The 17,357-nt window shown below is 48.8% G+C and overlaps 1 protein-coding gene across 1 annotated transcript in view; it reads left to right on the top strand.

The window, feature by feature from the left end:
• Nucleotides 1-17,357, top strand: part of M1AP (meiosis 1 associated protein) — a 78,613-nt gene that overhangs the window by 57,462 nt on the left and 3,794 nt on the right. The window contains exon 7 of the mRNA XM_062209718.1: nucleotides 15,566-15,772. Within this exon, the coding sequence (XP_062065702.1) occupies nucleotides 15,566-15,772 (207 nt within the window). The remainder of the gene's footprint in view (nucleotides 1-15,565; nucleotides 15,773-17,357) is intronic.

The following is a 17,357-nucleotide window of genomic DNA, read 5'->3' as shown; positions in this document are numbered from 1 at the left end:
CAGTTGGCCGCAATGGCTGGAGCTGCGCCAATCCGAAGCCAGGAGCCAGGAGCTTCTTCCGGGTCTTCCACGTGGGTACAGGGGCCCAAGGACTTGGGCCATCTTCTACTGCTTTCCCAAGCCATAGCAGAGAGCTGGATCAGAGGAGGAGCAGCCAGGACTAGAACCGGCACCCATATGGGATGCCAGCGCTTCAGGCCAGGGCTTTAGCCCACGGTGTCACAGCACCGGCCCCCGCCGTGCACTATTTTAGGGATGAAGAGATCTCACCTTTATCCCTCTTCTCTCATGGAAAATCACGTGTGGTTAAGCCGTTGCTTACCCAGACCCATTTTTTGGAGCACTTAAACAAGTAAAATCACTTAATCCTTAGAATCCTCTGTGAGATGGGGAGTGTTGTCTTTAGTTTTTACACATGGAGAAGGTTGAAGCCCCAAGACTCACTGAAGGCCACACAGCTACTGAAATGGCTAACTTAGAATTTGAACCTAGTTCGGCTGACTACAAAGCCCATGCTTTTAACTTCTTTACTAAATTCCCTATCCTGGATGTAACCAGATAAAGAGACTATGACACTACAGCTAATCCTCCCCTTCCTTACATGAACTTCCCTGGACTGAACTCACGCAGAGCGGCTGGGTGCTCATGACAGATCCTTACCCATTTGGAGCTGCAGTTCTCGCCACTTAACCTAGATAAAGACAAGACTCCTGTTCTGGAAAGCAGAGAGGAAAAACCAGTGTTCGAATGGCTCTTCCTTTCTGCTTTCCACATGACATCTCCAAGCAGCCAAAATCCTGAATGGCAGTGTGCTATAGAAAGAATTCTGCACAAGTCTCTGTTCATTCATTCAGCAACAAGTATTTTTGAGTAGCTACTATTTGACAAGACTTGTTGAGAGGTTTAGCTTTCCTAGCTCTGTTTTTATAGTTTGTCCTACTTCTTTAACTCTATCCTTGGTTTCACATTCTTTCTTGCTCCTTTTTTATATATTGTAAAATCTGAAAAGTCAGCTCGCTGCATAACTCTTCTTGCCTTCTGTTTCTCATTGTGATGTTTCTCCTCCAGCCAACTTCTCTAACTTCTGTCTTTCTCTTAATAGCAGCACCACGATTGCCTAGTCACCCAGGCTCGAAGCCTCAGTCATTTGCACCCATGTCTCCCTCATACTCACTTCACCACGATGTCACGTCATCAGCATGAGCTGGGACTATCCTTCCCTTCCTGGTCCACTGCCAGTTTTCTTCAGTAAACTCCTAACCACTTTCCCTGCATCCGGTCTGTCCCCTCCTCATTTGCATTGGCACCACGTTAATCTTCGTGAAGCATTCCCTGACTACTATGTATTTTTCCAGGTACCCACACCCAGTCACTTCCTAAGCCTTGCCGCTTCTGTCCCTACAGCACCAACTTTATTTCTCTTCACTCCATTATTATTATTGCTGTCTTCATTCAAGCCCTTTTATTTCTTTCCTTCAGTATTGCAATAGTCTCCTAACTTGTCTCGATGCCTCCAGTGTTTCCCCTGCCCAATCCATTTTACATTCTGCTCATAGTTGAATCTGCCACTCCTCACCTTAAAAATATTTTGTAGCTTACTGTTGTTCATATCATAAATCTGTGTTCTCTGACCAGTGTTCAGGTCCAGCCTTGTCTCCCATTCCTCCTTTCTGCTGTATACTTCAGCCATTTTATTACACAAGCCTTCAGCTTCCCCACCTGTGAGCATTTGCTCAGATTGTCCCTTCCCTCATCTCCATGGTTCAGATCCTATCCTGTCCCAGGGCCAATTCGCATGGCAATTCTTCAAGGAGACCTTTCCAGATTCCCCTGTCCAGCATTAGACCTTCTGTGCTGCTTCTTTTTAGAGAAAAGCATTTTTCAGGTAAGTCTTTAAACACATGATCCTATGATTTGGGTTAAAGTCTAAGAAATAAATTTGACTACCCAAACTTCAAAATAACATGATGCCTTTTCCTACTATCTCTACCACTTCTTCCACTTTACCAACCAATTCCTTGGGCTTACTCAAATTTGGGTCCACAGCAGAAATTTTCTCCTTTCCCTTCTCTTTTTAGAAGAGTCAAGACAAGGCAGGGTTTTTTGTTTTTGTTTTTGTTTTTTAAGATTTATTTATTTATTTGGGAGGCAGAGTTACAGACAGAGACAGGGAGAGATACAGAAAGAGAGGTCTTCCATCTGCTGGTTCACTCCCCAAGTGGCCACAATGGCCGGAGCTGTGCCAATCTGAAGCCAGGAGCCAGGGGCTTTTTCCAGGTCTCTGGAAGAAGCAGCTTTGGCCCCTGACATCATATATTCTTTTCTTTAAAAAAAAAAAATTGTTCTGAAGCTGGGAGCCAGGAGCTTCTTCCAGGTCTCTCATGCAGGTGTAGGGGCCCAAGGACCTAGGCCATCCTCCACTGCATTCCCAGGCCATAGCAGCGAGCTAGTTCGGAAGAGGAGCAGCCGAGACTCAAGCCGACGCCCATATGGAATGCCATTACTGCAGGCGGAGGCTTAGTCTACTATGCCACAGCACAGCCCCCCCCCTTTCTATATATTTTTTTAAATTTTATTTATGTATTTGAAAGTCAGAGTTACAGGGAGAGGAAGAAAGATGAGAGCAAGCAAGAGAGAGAGAGAGAGAGAGAAAGAGCAGTCTTCCATCAGTTGGTTCACTCCCCAGATGGCCACAATGGCCAGGGCTGGGCCAGGCCAAAACCATGAGCCAGGAACTTCATCCAGGTCTCCCACATGGGTGCAGGAGCCCAACCATTTGGGCCATCCTCTGCTGCTGTCCCAGGCATATTAGCAGGGAGCTAGATTAGAAGTGGAGCAGCCAGGACTCAAACCAGCATCCATATGAGATGCCAATACCACAGACAGAGACTTAACCTGCTGTGCCACGGTGCTGGCCTCAGCAAGGCAGCTTTCTAATGTGCTGTGGTAAAATGTAATTTCTATGGTACAGGAAAAGCCTGGACTTTGAAGTCAAATAGCCCCGGGTTCTGAACAGCTTCATCATTTCCCAACAGTGAGAACTGAGGCAGCAAACTTAGCCTCAGTGTCAGTGGATTCCTCTGTTTGTAACCCAAACATCCGATGACCCCCATGTGGTTTAGTGTCTACACAAATAGTATATAAAAAAGCACTAGCCACAGACCCAAAAGTAATCCTTAAGTTAGTTTATTTGTGCTTTCAAAGAACACCAGAGGCTCTAGTTCATAACCCACAATGCCACTTCTCAACATTTTCTCCTTGACTCCTCAATTATCTCTAATCTGGAGCTGGAGCTATCCTAAAATCAATCTCTCTCTCTCTCTCTCTCTCTCTCTCTCTCCAGCACCAGTCCCTGTTCCTCTCTCTCTCAGCTGTGCACTGTAAATTGACTTAGCCTTTCTGACACAGTGTCCCTTCCTCTCAAATCCTGCCTTCTTATATCTATTTAAAATACCTACTAGAGCTGACAAGCCTTCTTCTTTCATGAGTAGAGATGGAGTAGAGGCGAAGGAAAGAAGGGAGAAGGTGCATGAGAGATACACATTAGTAACTCTTGTCCCCATCACGTGTAAAATAATCACGTGTAAAATAATGACAATAAAATATACCACTTATGATTTTTAAGAAGATTAAATACTATTCTGTGTATAAAGCACCTAGTACATGCCTGCCGTGTGGTCGCATAGTGGTTGGCTGTTGGCTTGCAGTTCTACAGTGTCCATGTGCTTCTCTCCCTATAGATTCTCTTTCTCTGGAGAGAGTCTCCATATTCCCATCTGTCTTCTTCTCCACAGTAATCAGAAGTTATTACTTTAAGGTTCTTGTCAGCTAACCCCAATACTTACATTATCTGTAGATTTGTTTCTATTGTCTCCCTTTTCTTTCGATTTTCACACATGTGGGCCTGACTTTTGGTACAGCTGCTAAAAATAGTCTAGTGAAAGATGCATGTTGTATATAAACAAACTGTAGCAACTCCAGTTGGTGATGGCTGCTTCTTGTGGGTGCTCACCCAGGTAGAGTCATGGCTGATGATCCTATTGCACTCAGGAACTGTGCTGGATGAAGCCTCAGTCTACCATGGTTTGTTCCTGGCCTTCCAGAGTATTCCACTGTGGTGTTTGCATCTCCTCCCCTTGGAAAGTCCCAACTCTAATCACTCTCCCAAGTCTGCTGAAACGCTCTGCTTCTTGGAGGCTTTCTCCTTAAGTGTTTCTGCCTCCCGCAGCCCTAGTACTTGCCAGATGTGCTACCAGGAGAATTGGCTTGAGGCCCTTCCACCCCAAGTCTCCACCAAAATGTCTGCAGGTTCCTCTGTGCCCCTGCAAGTGCCTGAGCAGGTGGGAGTCCTAGATTCTGAACCCTCCCACCCCCACCAACGTCCACTCTGCCATAATTGCATCCTAGTCACTAGTGCCAATCCACTGGCCTTAGCAACTGGAAACACTGGGCAACTTTTCTAAGAACATTTTACACATACTCTAGGCCTTAGTCAACTGCAGCCTTGAGTGTTATTTCATTCCCTGATTTTCCATTTGAAAAATTGTCATATATTTCTGGATTCCTCAGATTATTTTGCTTCAGTTAGGTATTTTACTTTCTTTTCCTCGGAAGGTGGTCACTTCATCAACTAGGCAGCCTAGTTGCTGAAAGGTATGTATTGTTCACCCTTCCCATAAATTCTGCTGTTGGAATTATCCAGATCATAAAGGAGCTATATTTTTAAAAATTTGTTTATTTATATTTATGTACTTAAAGTGCATTGAAGAGAGAAAGAGAGAGAGAGAGAGAGATCTCCCATCTCCTGGTTCATTTCCCAAATGGCCACATGACTGGAGCTAGGCCAAGCTGAAGCCAGGAGCCCAGAGCTCCATCCAGGCCTTCTACATAGGTGGCAGGGACCCACGCATTTGGGCCATCTTCTACTGCCTCCCAGGCACATCAGCAGGGAGCTAGATTAACAATGGAAGCAGCCAGAGCTCAAACCAGCACTCCAATGTGGGATGCCAGTGTCTCAGGTGGTGCTAACCCACTGTACCACAACACCAGCCCCAAGCTATGTATTTTTACAATATTCTTTAGAGCTTTTATAGATCTATGTCTAAAAATCACCCAATTAATTTCAATTTAATAAAATTTAATAAACATTATCTAATAACTATTAAACGTATTTTGGCCGGCGCCGTGGCTCAACAGGCTAATCCTCCGCCTTGCGGCGCCGGCACACCGGGTTCTAGTCCCGGTCGGGGCACCGATCCTGTCCCGGTTGCCCCTCTTCCGGGCCAGCTCTCTGCTGTGGCCAGGGAGTGCAGTGGAGGATGGCCCAAGTGCTTGGGCTCTGCACCCCATGGGAGACCAGGAGAAGCACCTGGCTCCTGCCATCGGAACAGCGCGGTGCGCTGGCCGCAGCGCGCTACCGCGGTGGCCATTGGAGGGTGAACCAACGGCAAAAGGAAGACCTTTCTCTCTGCCTCTCTCTCACTGTCCACTCTGCCTCTCAAAAATAAAAAAAAAAAAACTATTAAACGTATTTTGAGTGTTTTTATTTATTTTTTTATTTATTTGACAGGTAGAGTTACAGACAGTGAGAGAGAGAGACAGAGAGAAAGGTCTTCCTTCCGTTGGTTCACACCTCAAATGGCCGCTACGGCCAGCACTGCACCCATCCAAAGCCAGGAGCCAGGTGCTTCTCCTGGTCTCCCATGCGGGTGCAGGGCCCAAGCACCTGGGCCATCCTCCACTGCACTCCCGGGCCATAGCAAGAGAGCTGGCCTGGAAGAGGGGCGACCGGGACTGGAACCTGGTGCCCATATGGGATGCCGGTGTCGCAGGCGGAGGATTAACCAAGTGAGCCACGGCACCAGCCCCATATTTTGAGTGTTTTTAATCTAATTATTTGAGAGACAGATAAACAGAGAAAGCAAGAGAAACTGCCACCCACTGGTTCACTCTAAATCCATGCAACAACCTCTGGCTGGACCAGGCCAAAGCCAGGAGTTCAATCCAGGCCTCCCATGCGTATGTCAGGAATCCAGTTGCTTGAACCATCACCACTGCCTCCCAGGGTCTCCATTAGCAGGAAGCTAGAATCAGGAGCCAGAGCCAGGCTTCAAACCCAGATACTCCAATATGGGACACAAGTGTTCAAACCAGTGCTCCTCAAAAGCTAGGCTAAACACTGGCCCATTAATAAATGCATTCTTAATTTTAAAAAATTTGACACTTCATGATACCTGACACAGTTCTCAACACGTCACAGCGATTCCTCATAGTCATCATATTATGTAGGAATTATTACCTTATTTTACAAATGAGGAAATTGAGGCCCAGAGAGTAAATGGCAGAGCAAGAACTAAACCCAGAAAGGCTGGGGGCCAACGTTGTGGTGTAGCAAGTAAAGCCACTGCTTGCAAAGCATCCCAAATGGGTGCCAGTTCATGTTCCAGCTGCCGCATTTCTGATCCATTTCTCTGCTAATGACATGGCAAAAGCAGCAGAAAGTGTGCCAAGTGTTTGAGCCCCTGCCACCCAGATGGGAGACCCGGATGAATCTGCTGGCTCCTGGCTTTAAACAAGCCCAGCTTCAGCCATTGTGGCCATTTGGGGAGTGAACCAACAGATGAAAGATCTCTCTCTCTCAATCTCTCGCGTGCGCTCTCTCTCTCTCTCTCTCTCTCTCTCTCTCTTCAAAAATAATAAACTCAGAATGCATTTATTTCAAATAAATAAATCTTCAAAAAAATAAACCCAGCTGCAGGCTCCAATCTCCAAGCCACTCTACAGCTACATGAAATGTATTATTGGATTAATTGTAGGAGTTCTCTGAAACATATTCACTACTCATCAAGGATCCACAAGACAACTTCTCCCAGTCTTACTACCAGGAAAAGCTGTGAGCCTGCCTTCTAGCAGAAGCAGGTGGTCTGTATTTCTATGAGCTTATCTAATCCTGGCTCTGTTACTGTCCTACCCTCATTTTTCCTTTGCTCAATCCTTAAATATTTATTTTATCTGTGATGTTGCGTTTTTTTCTAAAGTGGCATAACGGCTCTGTGGAATGTGGTAGGGAGTAAATATATAAATAAGTAAAATTAATTTTTTCCAAGTCTTTACGAGATGAATCTACCCATTGCCAGGAAAATATCATTTCAAGTATCAAATCCTTCTGTGTAGTCTCAGTTATGTGGCTAGTGACTCACTTTCCACATCCTCATTTCTCTTACAAAGTCATGTCTGTATTAACGAGAAAAAGAAATGAAAATACCACCTAGGTCTTTCAGTTTCCTACTTAAAATGTCAGAGTCTCTGGAGACACATTCCAGAGCTTTCCAGGCCATGTCTGCCCTGATCGGCCACAGAAGTGACAGGATTTAAGCCAGGATGTGTCCAGCAGGAGTCTAAGTACACAGGCAATGAGCTGGTTGGACTGTAGAAGGGTGGAGAACTGGAAAGTCCTTGGCTCTGTAGGCCAAGAGTCAAGACCAAGAATCCGAGCTGGGAGTGGGGTAATGGCAGGACAGGGGCCATTTAAAAAAAAAAAAAAAAGAATGAGGTTAGAGTGTGCAGTCCTCCAAGTTGTCAGGGAAGACAGGGGCTAGGCCAGCAGGTCAGCACGGGGCCAGGGGCTTCCTGTGACCAGACTGGTCTGCTCCTCTTGCTTCATCTTTCCCTACACCCCGAACATCACTCCAACCACATTATGCTAAATATGCTAAACTGTTTCACACCTTTCCCATGCTGCCCTCTTCCACCTGACAAGTATCCACTCCATTTTTCTCCAGATTCTGCTTAAATGACTTCACCATGAAACCTTATCCCCCACTCATGATTTTATTTTGTTTATTTTATTTGAAAGGCAGAATTTCAGAGAGGCAAAGGCAGAGAGAGAGAGAGAGGTCTTCCATCTGCTGGTTCACTCCCCAATTGGCCGTAAGGCTGGAGCTGGGCCAAACCAAAGCCAGGAGCCAGAAGGTTTTCTAGGTCTCCCATGTGGGTGCAGGGACCCAAGGACTTGGGCCATCTTCTACTGCTTTCCCAAGCCAAGCAGAGAGCTGGATCAGAAGTGGAGCTGCCAAGACTCCAACCAGTGCCCATATGGGATGCCGGCATTGCAGGTGGCAGCTTTATCTGCTATGCCATAGCCTGCCCCTCGCCATAATTTTTGCCATTCCCCACCAGTGTGCCCATTGCCACATCCCTCGTGACCTTCACAGCACTGACAAGCAGTACAAATTGGCACTGTAGTTCTCTGATGTGAGAAATGTCACATTGCTATCCTTTCCTAAATCAAATTTAGAAGTTCCCAAGTGCCAGGATATTGGCACACTCAGTATCTTTATGGGTAGTATCTTTAGGGTCACAACACTGTCCAAAACATGCCAGAAATGGTCCCCTGGTCTTCAGCACAGCTCCAGTGGCGATAGAAGTGAATAGAAGTGGCAAGAGCAGGGATCTTAATCTTAGTCCTGATCTCAAGAGCAAAGCATCCAGTCTTTCACAACCATATATGAGGTTAGGCTGTCAGTGTTTGACAGAGATTTTTAGCAGGTTCAGTAACTTCCATCCTATTGTTGTTTTTATTATGAAGGAATATTAGATTTTGTCTAATTGTTTTTCTGCATCTATTAAAATGATTATATAGTTTTGCCTTTAATCTATTAACATGTCACAATACATTGATTTTTTTTTTTTTTAGATCAAGCCAAACTTGCATTCCCAGGATAAATCTCACTTGGTTGTAGTTGTATAATTTTTTGTTTGAGAGATTTATTTGAAAGTCAGAGTTATACAGAGAGAGGAGAGGCTGAGAGAGATCTTCCATCTGCTAGTTCACTCTCCAAAAGGCTGGGCCAGGCTGAAGCCAGGAACCAAAAACTCCATCTGGGTCTCCCGCATTGGTGAAAGGGGCCCAAGAATTTGGATGGTCCTCAGCTGCTTTCCCGGGAGCATTAGCAGGGAGCTGGATTGGAAGCGGAACAGCCAGGACTTGACCCAGTGCCTACATGGGATGCTGGCGTCACAGGCGGTAGCTTAACCTACTGTGCCTCAATGCCAGCCCCTCAAATTATTTTCTAATTTCCCTTATGATTTATTCTTTGATCAATTATTTAGAAGTATGTTGCTTACATTTCATGTTCTTGTGAATTTTCCAAATTATTTTCATTATTGATTTCTAATTTCATTCTACTATGATTAGAGAAGAGATTGTGGATGATTTAAATATTTTTAAATGCATTGAAGTTTATTTCCTGGCCTAACCTGTGGTCTGTCCTGGAGAGTGTTCCACGTGCATTTGAGAAGAATGCATAACCTGCTATTGGGGTATGGAATCTCTTTTTTTTTTTTTAAGATTTATTTATTTATTTGAAAGTCAGAGTTATACAGAGAAAGAAGGAGAGGCAGAGAGAGAGGTCTTCCATCTGCTGGTTCACTCCGCAATTGGCCGCAACAGCCAGAGCTGCACCAATCTGAAGCCAGGAGCCAGGAGCCAGGAGCTTCTGTGGGTGCAGGGGCCCAAGGACTTGGGCCATCCTCCACTACCTTCCCAGGCCACAGCAGAGAGCTGGACTGGAAGTGGAGCAGCCGGGTCTCGAACCAGCACCCATATGGGATGCTGGCACTGCAGGCAGCGGCTTTACCTGCTACGCCACAGCGCCGGCCCTTGGGATCTCTTTTACAGTCTTCCGCGATCCCCTCTGCAGAGCAGTGCAAGGGCAGCAGAGCGGTGGACATTGCTGCTGCTTTTCCTCCCCTCCTGGGACCTGCCTTCTTGCTGTGAGAGAAGCAGTAAATGTCAAGTTAACCTAATTTCTTCTGAAGCTCTTCCAGTTCCCAACGACCTCAGGATATGCATAGCTTTTCCATAAGGGGCTATGGTTCCTCTCCCTGGGTCATTATGCCAATTACATGTTTCTCTCCCTCGCAACCTGAACACAGCGAGTGCTTGGCTCCTCCCTGCTCTCAGTGGCTGCCTCTGAAGCTGCTCTGTGCTTCACAGTGAACTTGGTCCCAGGCCTTCATACTGACAGCAAATCAAGAGAGTGCTGGTTTGGCACGAATAAAACTTTTGCCCACAATAATAAACTCCCATCCGCCCTCTGGCAAGGCCTAAACCAGTGCCACTAAAATTGTTTCTTTTATTCCTGTCTCAACTAGATCCCTAGAAGTGAGTAACCACATCTTTTTCCTTCCCTTTGGTATCCATTGACTCCATGTGGCTGCAGCTAACGGCTAACTAATCCACCTGTGAACTAAATGATTAAGAGTTTATTTTCCTCATATAACAGGAAGTCTGGGACAGGCATTCCAAGGCTGGTGCAGTTGATCAGTGATACCACAAAAAACCCTGGCTTTTTTCACTTTTCTCTTCAGCATCCACAGCACTTCATCCTTTTTTTTTTTTTTTTTTTTTTTTTTTCCTCATCATTGCAAAATGGCTGCTATGGGACAGTATTGTGGCACAGTGGGTTAAGCTGCTATTTGCCATGCAAGCATCCCACATCAGAGCACTGGTTTGCATCCTGGCTGCTCTACTTTTTGACCCTCGTAATGTGCCTGGGAAAGCAGCTGAGGATGACCCAGGTACTTGGGTGTTTGCAACCCGTGTAAGAGACCTGAGACCTGGATGGAGTTTCAGGCTCCTGGCTTTGGCCTGGCCTAGACCTAACCATTGGAGCCATTTGGAACCAATACATGGAAAACCTCTCTCTCTCTCTCTCTCTCTCTCTCTCTCTCTCTCTCTCTCTCTGTCATTCTGCCTTTCAAATGAATAAAATAAATCTTGGCGTGAGGAGGATGGCTGCTACCAAGTCGTATCCTAGGCAGGAAAAAGAGGTAGGATGCAGAGGCGAAGGCTGATCAGCATATTTTAAAGCTTTCCCAGAAGACCCACCCAGCAGCTTCTGCCCATCTCTCATTATTGAAACCTAGGCCACATATGGGCGCCGGTTCGAGTCTGAGATGAGACTGATGACAAGGGAAGAGAGTGGTGAGTGGGAGCTGGAGTGGCACCTAGACTACTAACAGTGGCTGCGGAGCCTCCTGTCACAGGCTCAGTAACTAGCAGTTAGGGCAGGAGTTGAAGAGAGGCTGTCTTTGGTCAACTGCACTTGGAGTATGATGTAGCATTGAACCCGGCCCCTGTCCACACCCATTCTAAAGAATTAATCCCTGCTTGCTAAAGGCTAAACCTCCTACAATGGCACCTTCTGTAGCAAATTCCTAACCATCACACAGACAAATTTTCTTTTGCCTTTTGATAAGTTTAGCATCTAACCCTTGCTCCTTTCTTTAGAATAGGTGAAAACATATTCTAGGGGCCAGCACTGTGGCACAGCAGGTTAAGACACCAGCTGAGTCACCAGCCTCCCATGTGAGTGCCATTTTGAGTCCCAGCTGCTCTGCTTCCAATCCAGCTCCCTGCTAGTGTGCCTAGGAAGGCAAGGGAAGATCATTAAGCATTCCAGGACCCGAAAGCCTGGGCCTGCTGGGACACTCCCAGACACCGTTTTCTCACTTGAATGCATGCTGTGGCAGTGAGCCATGTCTGTCCGTCGTAAGTACAGCTACAAGTCCTGAGAGGTCAACACATGACCTGGGTGACATCTTCAAGCTTGGGCCCCAGACTTCAAATCTCTGGTGCCATTAACCACTCTCCAGAAAGAGGCTATAAATTCACCACTTTAATTAGAGAGCTTAATGTTCAGCTTTCCTACTTCTCACTTCCTCCAAGTGCTCCTGGCAACTGAAGATGTTAAAGTCTTCATCTAATAAGTATCAATTCACCTCCCTTCCTTCCAGAACCTTCTGCCACTGTCTCTGTAATCAACCCAGATTTTTTAAAAGATTTATTTATTTGAAAGGCAGAGTTACAGAGAGAAGGAGAGACCCAGAGAGAGAGGTCTTCCATCTGCTAGTTTACTCCCCAGATGGCCACAACAGCCAGGACTGGGCCAGGCTGGAGCCAGGATTTCTTACAGGTCTCCTACGTGGTTGCAGGGGCCCAAGCACTTGGTCCGTCCTCTGCTGCTTTCCCAGGCACATCAGCAGGGAGCTGGATCGGAAGTAGAGCAGCTGGGACTCAAACCGGCGCCTTTATGGGATGCCAGTGCTGCCGCAGCTTTAACCCACCAAGCCACAGCACCGGCCCCAGCCCAGGTGTTTTAAAGCATTCTGTAAAATCCTTTCAATTTTATCTCCCAGTCCCCTGTGCCCCACTAGCAGTGGCTGTTGAAAGACTGTAGTCACTCCTGCACACCAGTTATCTCACAGAATCTTAGATTGTCTTAGAACCAGGAGACTCAAATTCCAGTGATCAAAAGATGTTTGCGCACAATACTCAAAGCCTCTTAGGAACTCCACATGTAGCATGTGTTGAACTGGTTCCTTAACTCTGAGGTGCAAGAAATGTCACAGTGCCATAGTTGTAGCCCCTAGTATCTTGTGCCCTCGTGGGAAGATATCCCATGTTCAGTCAAGTCTGGAAAGGTAACCAACTGTATCAGTGTGCCAAGAACTGAGAGACTTTGGATGGTAAAATAGGACTTTGGGTGCTAAAAATGAGCAAGCCAGAACAGCTGCTCGTCCCCAGCCTTAGATGAACATTGACTTACAAGCCTTCCCTCTTACTATACTGTAAACCCCAAGAAGATAAGGAACATGTCTAAGGAACTGCCATGTACCCCACCTAGTGCTTAGAATATAATAGGCAGGGTCGGTGCCTGGCATAGCAGGCTAAAGCCCCGGCCTGTGTCACTGGCATCCTATATGGGCACCCGTTCAAGTCCTGGCTGTTCCACTTCCAATGCAGCTCTCTGCTATGGCCCAGGAAAGCAGTAGAAAATGATCCAAGTCCTTGGGCCCCTGCACCCACCTGGGAGACTCGCAGGAAGCTCCTGGCTCCTGGCTTTCAATCAGCTCAGCTCTGGCCATGGCAGCCATTTGGGGAGTGAACCAGCTCTACCCCTCTCTGTAACTCTGTCTTTCAAATAAATAAAATAAATATTTTTTTTAAAAAAAGAACACAATAGGTACTCAACCCAATTCTAATGCATTAAAAACTGAATCCCAAATGCATGGTGCAGTGTAAAAGTAGATGAATAAGTAGCAGTAATGATTCAAGTCCTGCAGCCTTCAGAAGCTGCCTGAACCACCTGAAATGGAAACCCGACAGCATCCTGCTGTCCCTTCCAGGCTAACCGAGGCCGTGTCCTCAGCAGTGCAAAATCCCTACCACAAACACGCATGCACGCACACATGCACGCCCTGATTTCTCTACAATTCACTCCTGAGTCAGTGTCTCTGACAAGCATCAGCAGACTGTGCTTCAGGTTTCTGCTCTCCTCTCTCTTCTTCAGGGAGGCAGCACATCCCCAGATACAAGCAAAACATTAAGAAAGCATGAACTGCTGAGGATACCCATCATGCTCTTAGCACAATGCCATTAGTATGATTACAATTATGATTTTTGATGAATTTTCCCATACCCAAATCACCTGTCTCCCCAGAAAAAAGACCATCGAGGTAAAGAGACACCACACCTCCAGAATTACCAGTTGTATATCCCCTGCAGTCACTGGGGGTGCCGCTTGTTTAGGGGTAAGCCACCTGCAATCCCAGCATCCCACATGAGTGCCAGTTGAGTCCCAGCTGTCCATTTGGGGAGTAGACTGATGGGCAAATGGAAGATGTGTGTGTGTGTGTGTGTCCTTCTCTCTGTGTAACTCTGCTCTTCAAATAAATAAATATTTAAAGAAAAAGTCACCCAGGAAAAGTACACAAGTGTTCTAGCCCTGACAGGTCCCCAGCACTGGCCGTTGTGAGCAGGCTCCTCAGCTTCCTATGGTGACACTCAGCAGTGACAGGGCCCCCAACCCCACCCCATAATAACTGGTGTCATAGCAGGTGTTTCTCCTTCACTGTGTACTTCTCACCTGTCTTCCACAAAGCACAGCTACGCCTGTTTCCCATGAAATCTTTTTTCCCTGGGAGTGTCTTTCCTCTTCTGTGATTTCTTCCAACTTCCCGTGTAGGTCGGAGTTGGTAACGCCAGTGTGTTTTCTTTTACGTGGCAGGGACGCTGTATGTGTGTGTGTGTGTGTGTGCGCAGATGGAAGCCATGAGCCCTCCCAGCAAGAGGACTCAGTCCACAGATGATCGCAGCAGCTCTGACTCCATAGTTCCTGGAGTTTTGTGGTTTTCCTTGAAAAACTACCACAGAAAATTGCCTCATTCCTATGCCTCATTGAGAAGGGTGCGCCCACAAAATCTGTTTATAAGTCTGTTTTCTCTCACCCATACACTAACATCTGTCGTCTCCGTGGCACAGGGCAAAGTGCCACCTCTCTTCATGCAGTCACTGCCCCCAGATTCATGACCCTTCTTTCTGTCCTGTCACTGGCCGAGTTGATCTGGCCCTGTCCCCTACCTCCCCCTGTTGGACCAAGCCTCCCCGCTGCTCCTTCCCCTTCCTCTTGTTCGTCTGGCTGCTCTGACCACCTTCCTCTTAACCCTCTCTAGGAACCCTAGGGACAGTCCCAGTCAGCCCATTCTAACCCCAGTCCTTAGCAACACAACCAGACTTTAGCACCCTCAAAATAAGACATAATTGGCCGGTGCCACAGCTCACTAGGCTAATCCTCCACCTGTGGCGCCGGTACCCCGGGTTCTAGTCCCGGTTGGGGCACCAGTTCTGTCCCGGTTGCTCCTGTTCTAGTCCAGCTCTCTGCTGTGGCCCGGGAGTACAGTGGAAAATGGCCCAAGTGCTTGGGCCCTGCACCTGCATAGGAGACCAGGAGGAAGCACCTGGCTCTTGGCTTCAGATTGGCTCAGCGCGCCAGCCGTGGCGGCCATCTGGGGGGTGAGCCAGTGGAGGGAAGACCTCTCTCTCTCTCTCTCTCTCTCTCAAAAATATAAATAAATAAAAATAAGATAATTTTTTAATTTATTATTTTGAAAGACTGAGCGACAGAGAGAGAGAGAATCTTCCATTTGCTGATTCATCCCCCAAATGCCTGCAACAGCCAGGGCTGGGCCATGCCAGAGCCAGAGCCAGAGCCAAACTTCATCTTTGTCTCCGACCTTAGTGGCAAGGGCTCCAGCACTTGGGCCATTATCTTCTGCCTCCCAGGTGTGCATTAGCAGGAAGCTGGCTCAGAACCAGGAGGTGGGACTCCATCCCAAGCGCTCTGAAATGGGAGGCAGATGTCCCAGGCTGCAGCAACCCACTGGGCCACACAATTCTTAAAACTCCACAGTTGCTGTGAATAGTCTCTTAACCACCTCGAGGTGAGTCCCTACTTCAGGTTAAAGGGCCTTCTTGACTTGTGTCTGCCTTGTTAACCTTTTGGTGTACTCTTTCTGGCTGTCCTGGGCCAGGGAGGAAGCAGATAGTATTACCCGCCATGATTCAGGCAGGAAGTGCCTCCTCCCTCGCTCCGCGGCAAAAATGAAGTGGCTCAGCCTTCCCAACACCCGCCCTCCCAGGAGCCCAGGGGAGCCTCAGCTGTGATTGCTCCTCCAAGACGGAAGATAAGGCAGTAATTGTGTCTGTCTGTCCTTGTTTCAGAAAAGAGAATGGCTCCTGTTGGCTAATGGGGAGCCGCTGGGCCTAAGGCACAGCCAGAGGGCCCCTGCCACGGCCTTCTATGTGATCATGCCTTCAGGCTCGCTCACGCTGCTGGTCAAGGCGGTAGCCACACGGGAACTGATGCTGCCCAGCACCTTCCCCCTGCTGCCTGAGGAGCCACCGGGCGACAGCCTGAAGGTTGTGGAGGCAAGTAGAGCGCGCGCCTCCCTCGTGGGACACAAAGGCAGGAGAGAAGAGAACGGAGGTCAAGGTGGGGAGGAGGCAGAGGAGTGACCAGGAGGCAATGGCTGAGGGAGACCTGGGGGAAGCTCCCTGCAGGTGGGCGAGGGAGGGCAGGAACGAGCAGGGGGCCTGGAAATGAGGCCCTGGGAAGAGGCAAGCACCGGGACTAAGGCATCAGGCTGGGAAATGATGCCAAGGGAGGCTGGCTGGAGGGAAAGGAGATCTGAGAGAACCGGGAAAGAAAAGGGCCACTGAAGGAAGTGCGTGGCTGGAAATGAGTGCTGTCCTGGAGGAGCCTAAGCTAGACACACCCCTGAACTCTGACTCATCCCAGCGGCAGGGTACCCGTGCAGGCCAAAGGCAGAGTGTCACGGGGAGGGGGAAGCCGAGAGGCAGGGGAGGAAGTCACCGCACAGGCAGACCCTGTTCCAGCGGCGCAGTGGCTTCTTGCTGCGCTGGGTCCGGCTGGGTCTTTGCAAGTCTACCCTGCCCCACCACGCCGCTGTGCTGCCACCACACCTGCGCCCCCACCACAAGAAAAGGCTGTAGGGGAAAGAAAGGGAGGGAAGACATGGGCAGAGCACAGGAGGAAGAAAGGAGATGATGGAGAAATCGGAGCGTGTGGGTTTCCTGTCTCTGTTTTCCTCTGTGCTTCAGTCTCCAGCCTGGGGGCAGCGCGTCTCAGCATCCGCGTGCACCCCTGGGTGCTGCTGTCTCGGCGTGGCTGTGCCCTCTGCGCTGCCTGTGTGCTGTGTGCAGGCCTGTGCTCGTGTGCGGCTGTGTCTGTCTGTCCACAGGAGGAGGAGAGGGCAGCCAGTGTAGGGGCCAGAATAGGAAGGGCTCAGGGATGAGATCCGGATGCAGAACAGCGCTGATGGTCGTTTTCTTCCAGACCAGGAGCCTGCATTTCCCCTGCTGGTCTCCCAGGCTGGGGCGGGAGGGGCTCTGGACAGGGAGCCCTGGCCGCATGGCCGCAGGCTGGCGGATTTATGTGCACAAAGGACAGAGCCTGGGATTGTGCTCTGGGCTTGGCGGCCACAGGGATTCAGAGAGAGGTGGGCACGAGTGGCCGTGGCTCGCTCAGCGTCTCGCTTCAGGGCCAGTGGTGCCTGGCACAGGATGTTGCGGCCGGAAAACCTGACTGCTCAGGAATGCCGGCTCCCCGTGCACTGGGCTCACCTCGTGGCGAGGACTCCGTGTCCTGGCCTCGCAGATGGGGAGCGCCCCATGCTCACTCCAGATCCAGAGCAGCCTCTCTTGGAGCCCTCGGGGTGCTGAGGCCCCTCTCGGAGCCCCGTGACACACTTCTGGGGCCGCAGCATTCAGCGGCCCAAACACCTGGGGTTGCTCCTACTTGCTGCCCCCTTGCCTGACACTTAACCTCCCAAGCACTCAGACCTCAGGCCAGCACAGCCCGCAGGTGGCGTATCCTTCATTGCCTGCAGTGGGCCGCGGTCTTAGCCCCCTAGGGCCTCACCCGCTCCAGCGGCTGGGCCTGGCAGCTTGGGCTCCGGGACTTCCAGTTCCCCGGGTGAGGCTCCTCCTCTCC

The sequence above is a fragment of the Lepus europaeus genome, chromosome 13 (assembly GCF_033115175.1).
Source record: "Lepus europaeus isolate LE1 chromosome 13, mLepTim1.pri, whole genome shotgun sequence".
In the NCBI taxonomy this organism is placed as follows: Eukaryota; Metazoa; Chordata; class Mammalia; order Lagomorpha; family Leporidae; genus Lepus; species Lepus europaeus.
Note: the sequence above shows the minus strand (reverse complement) of the source record. Positions and strands in the feature narration are given on the sequence as shown.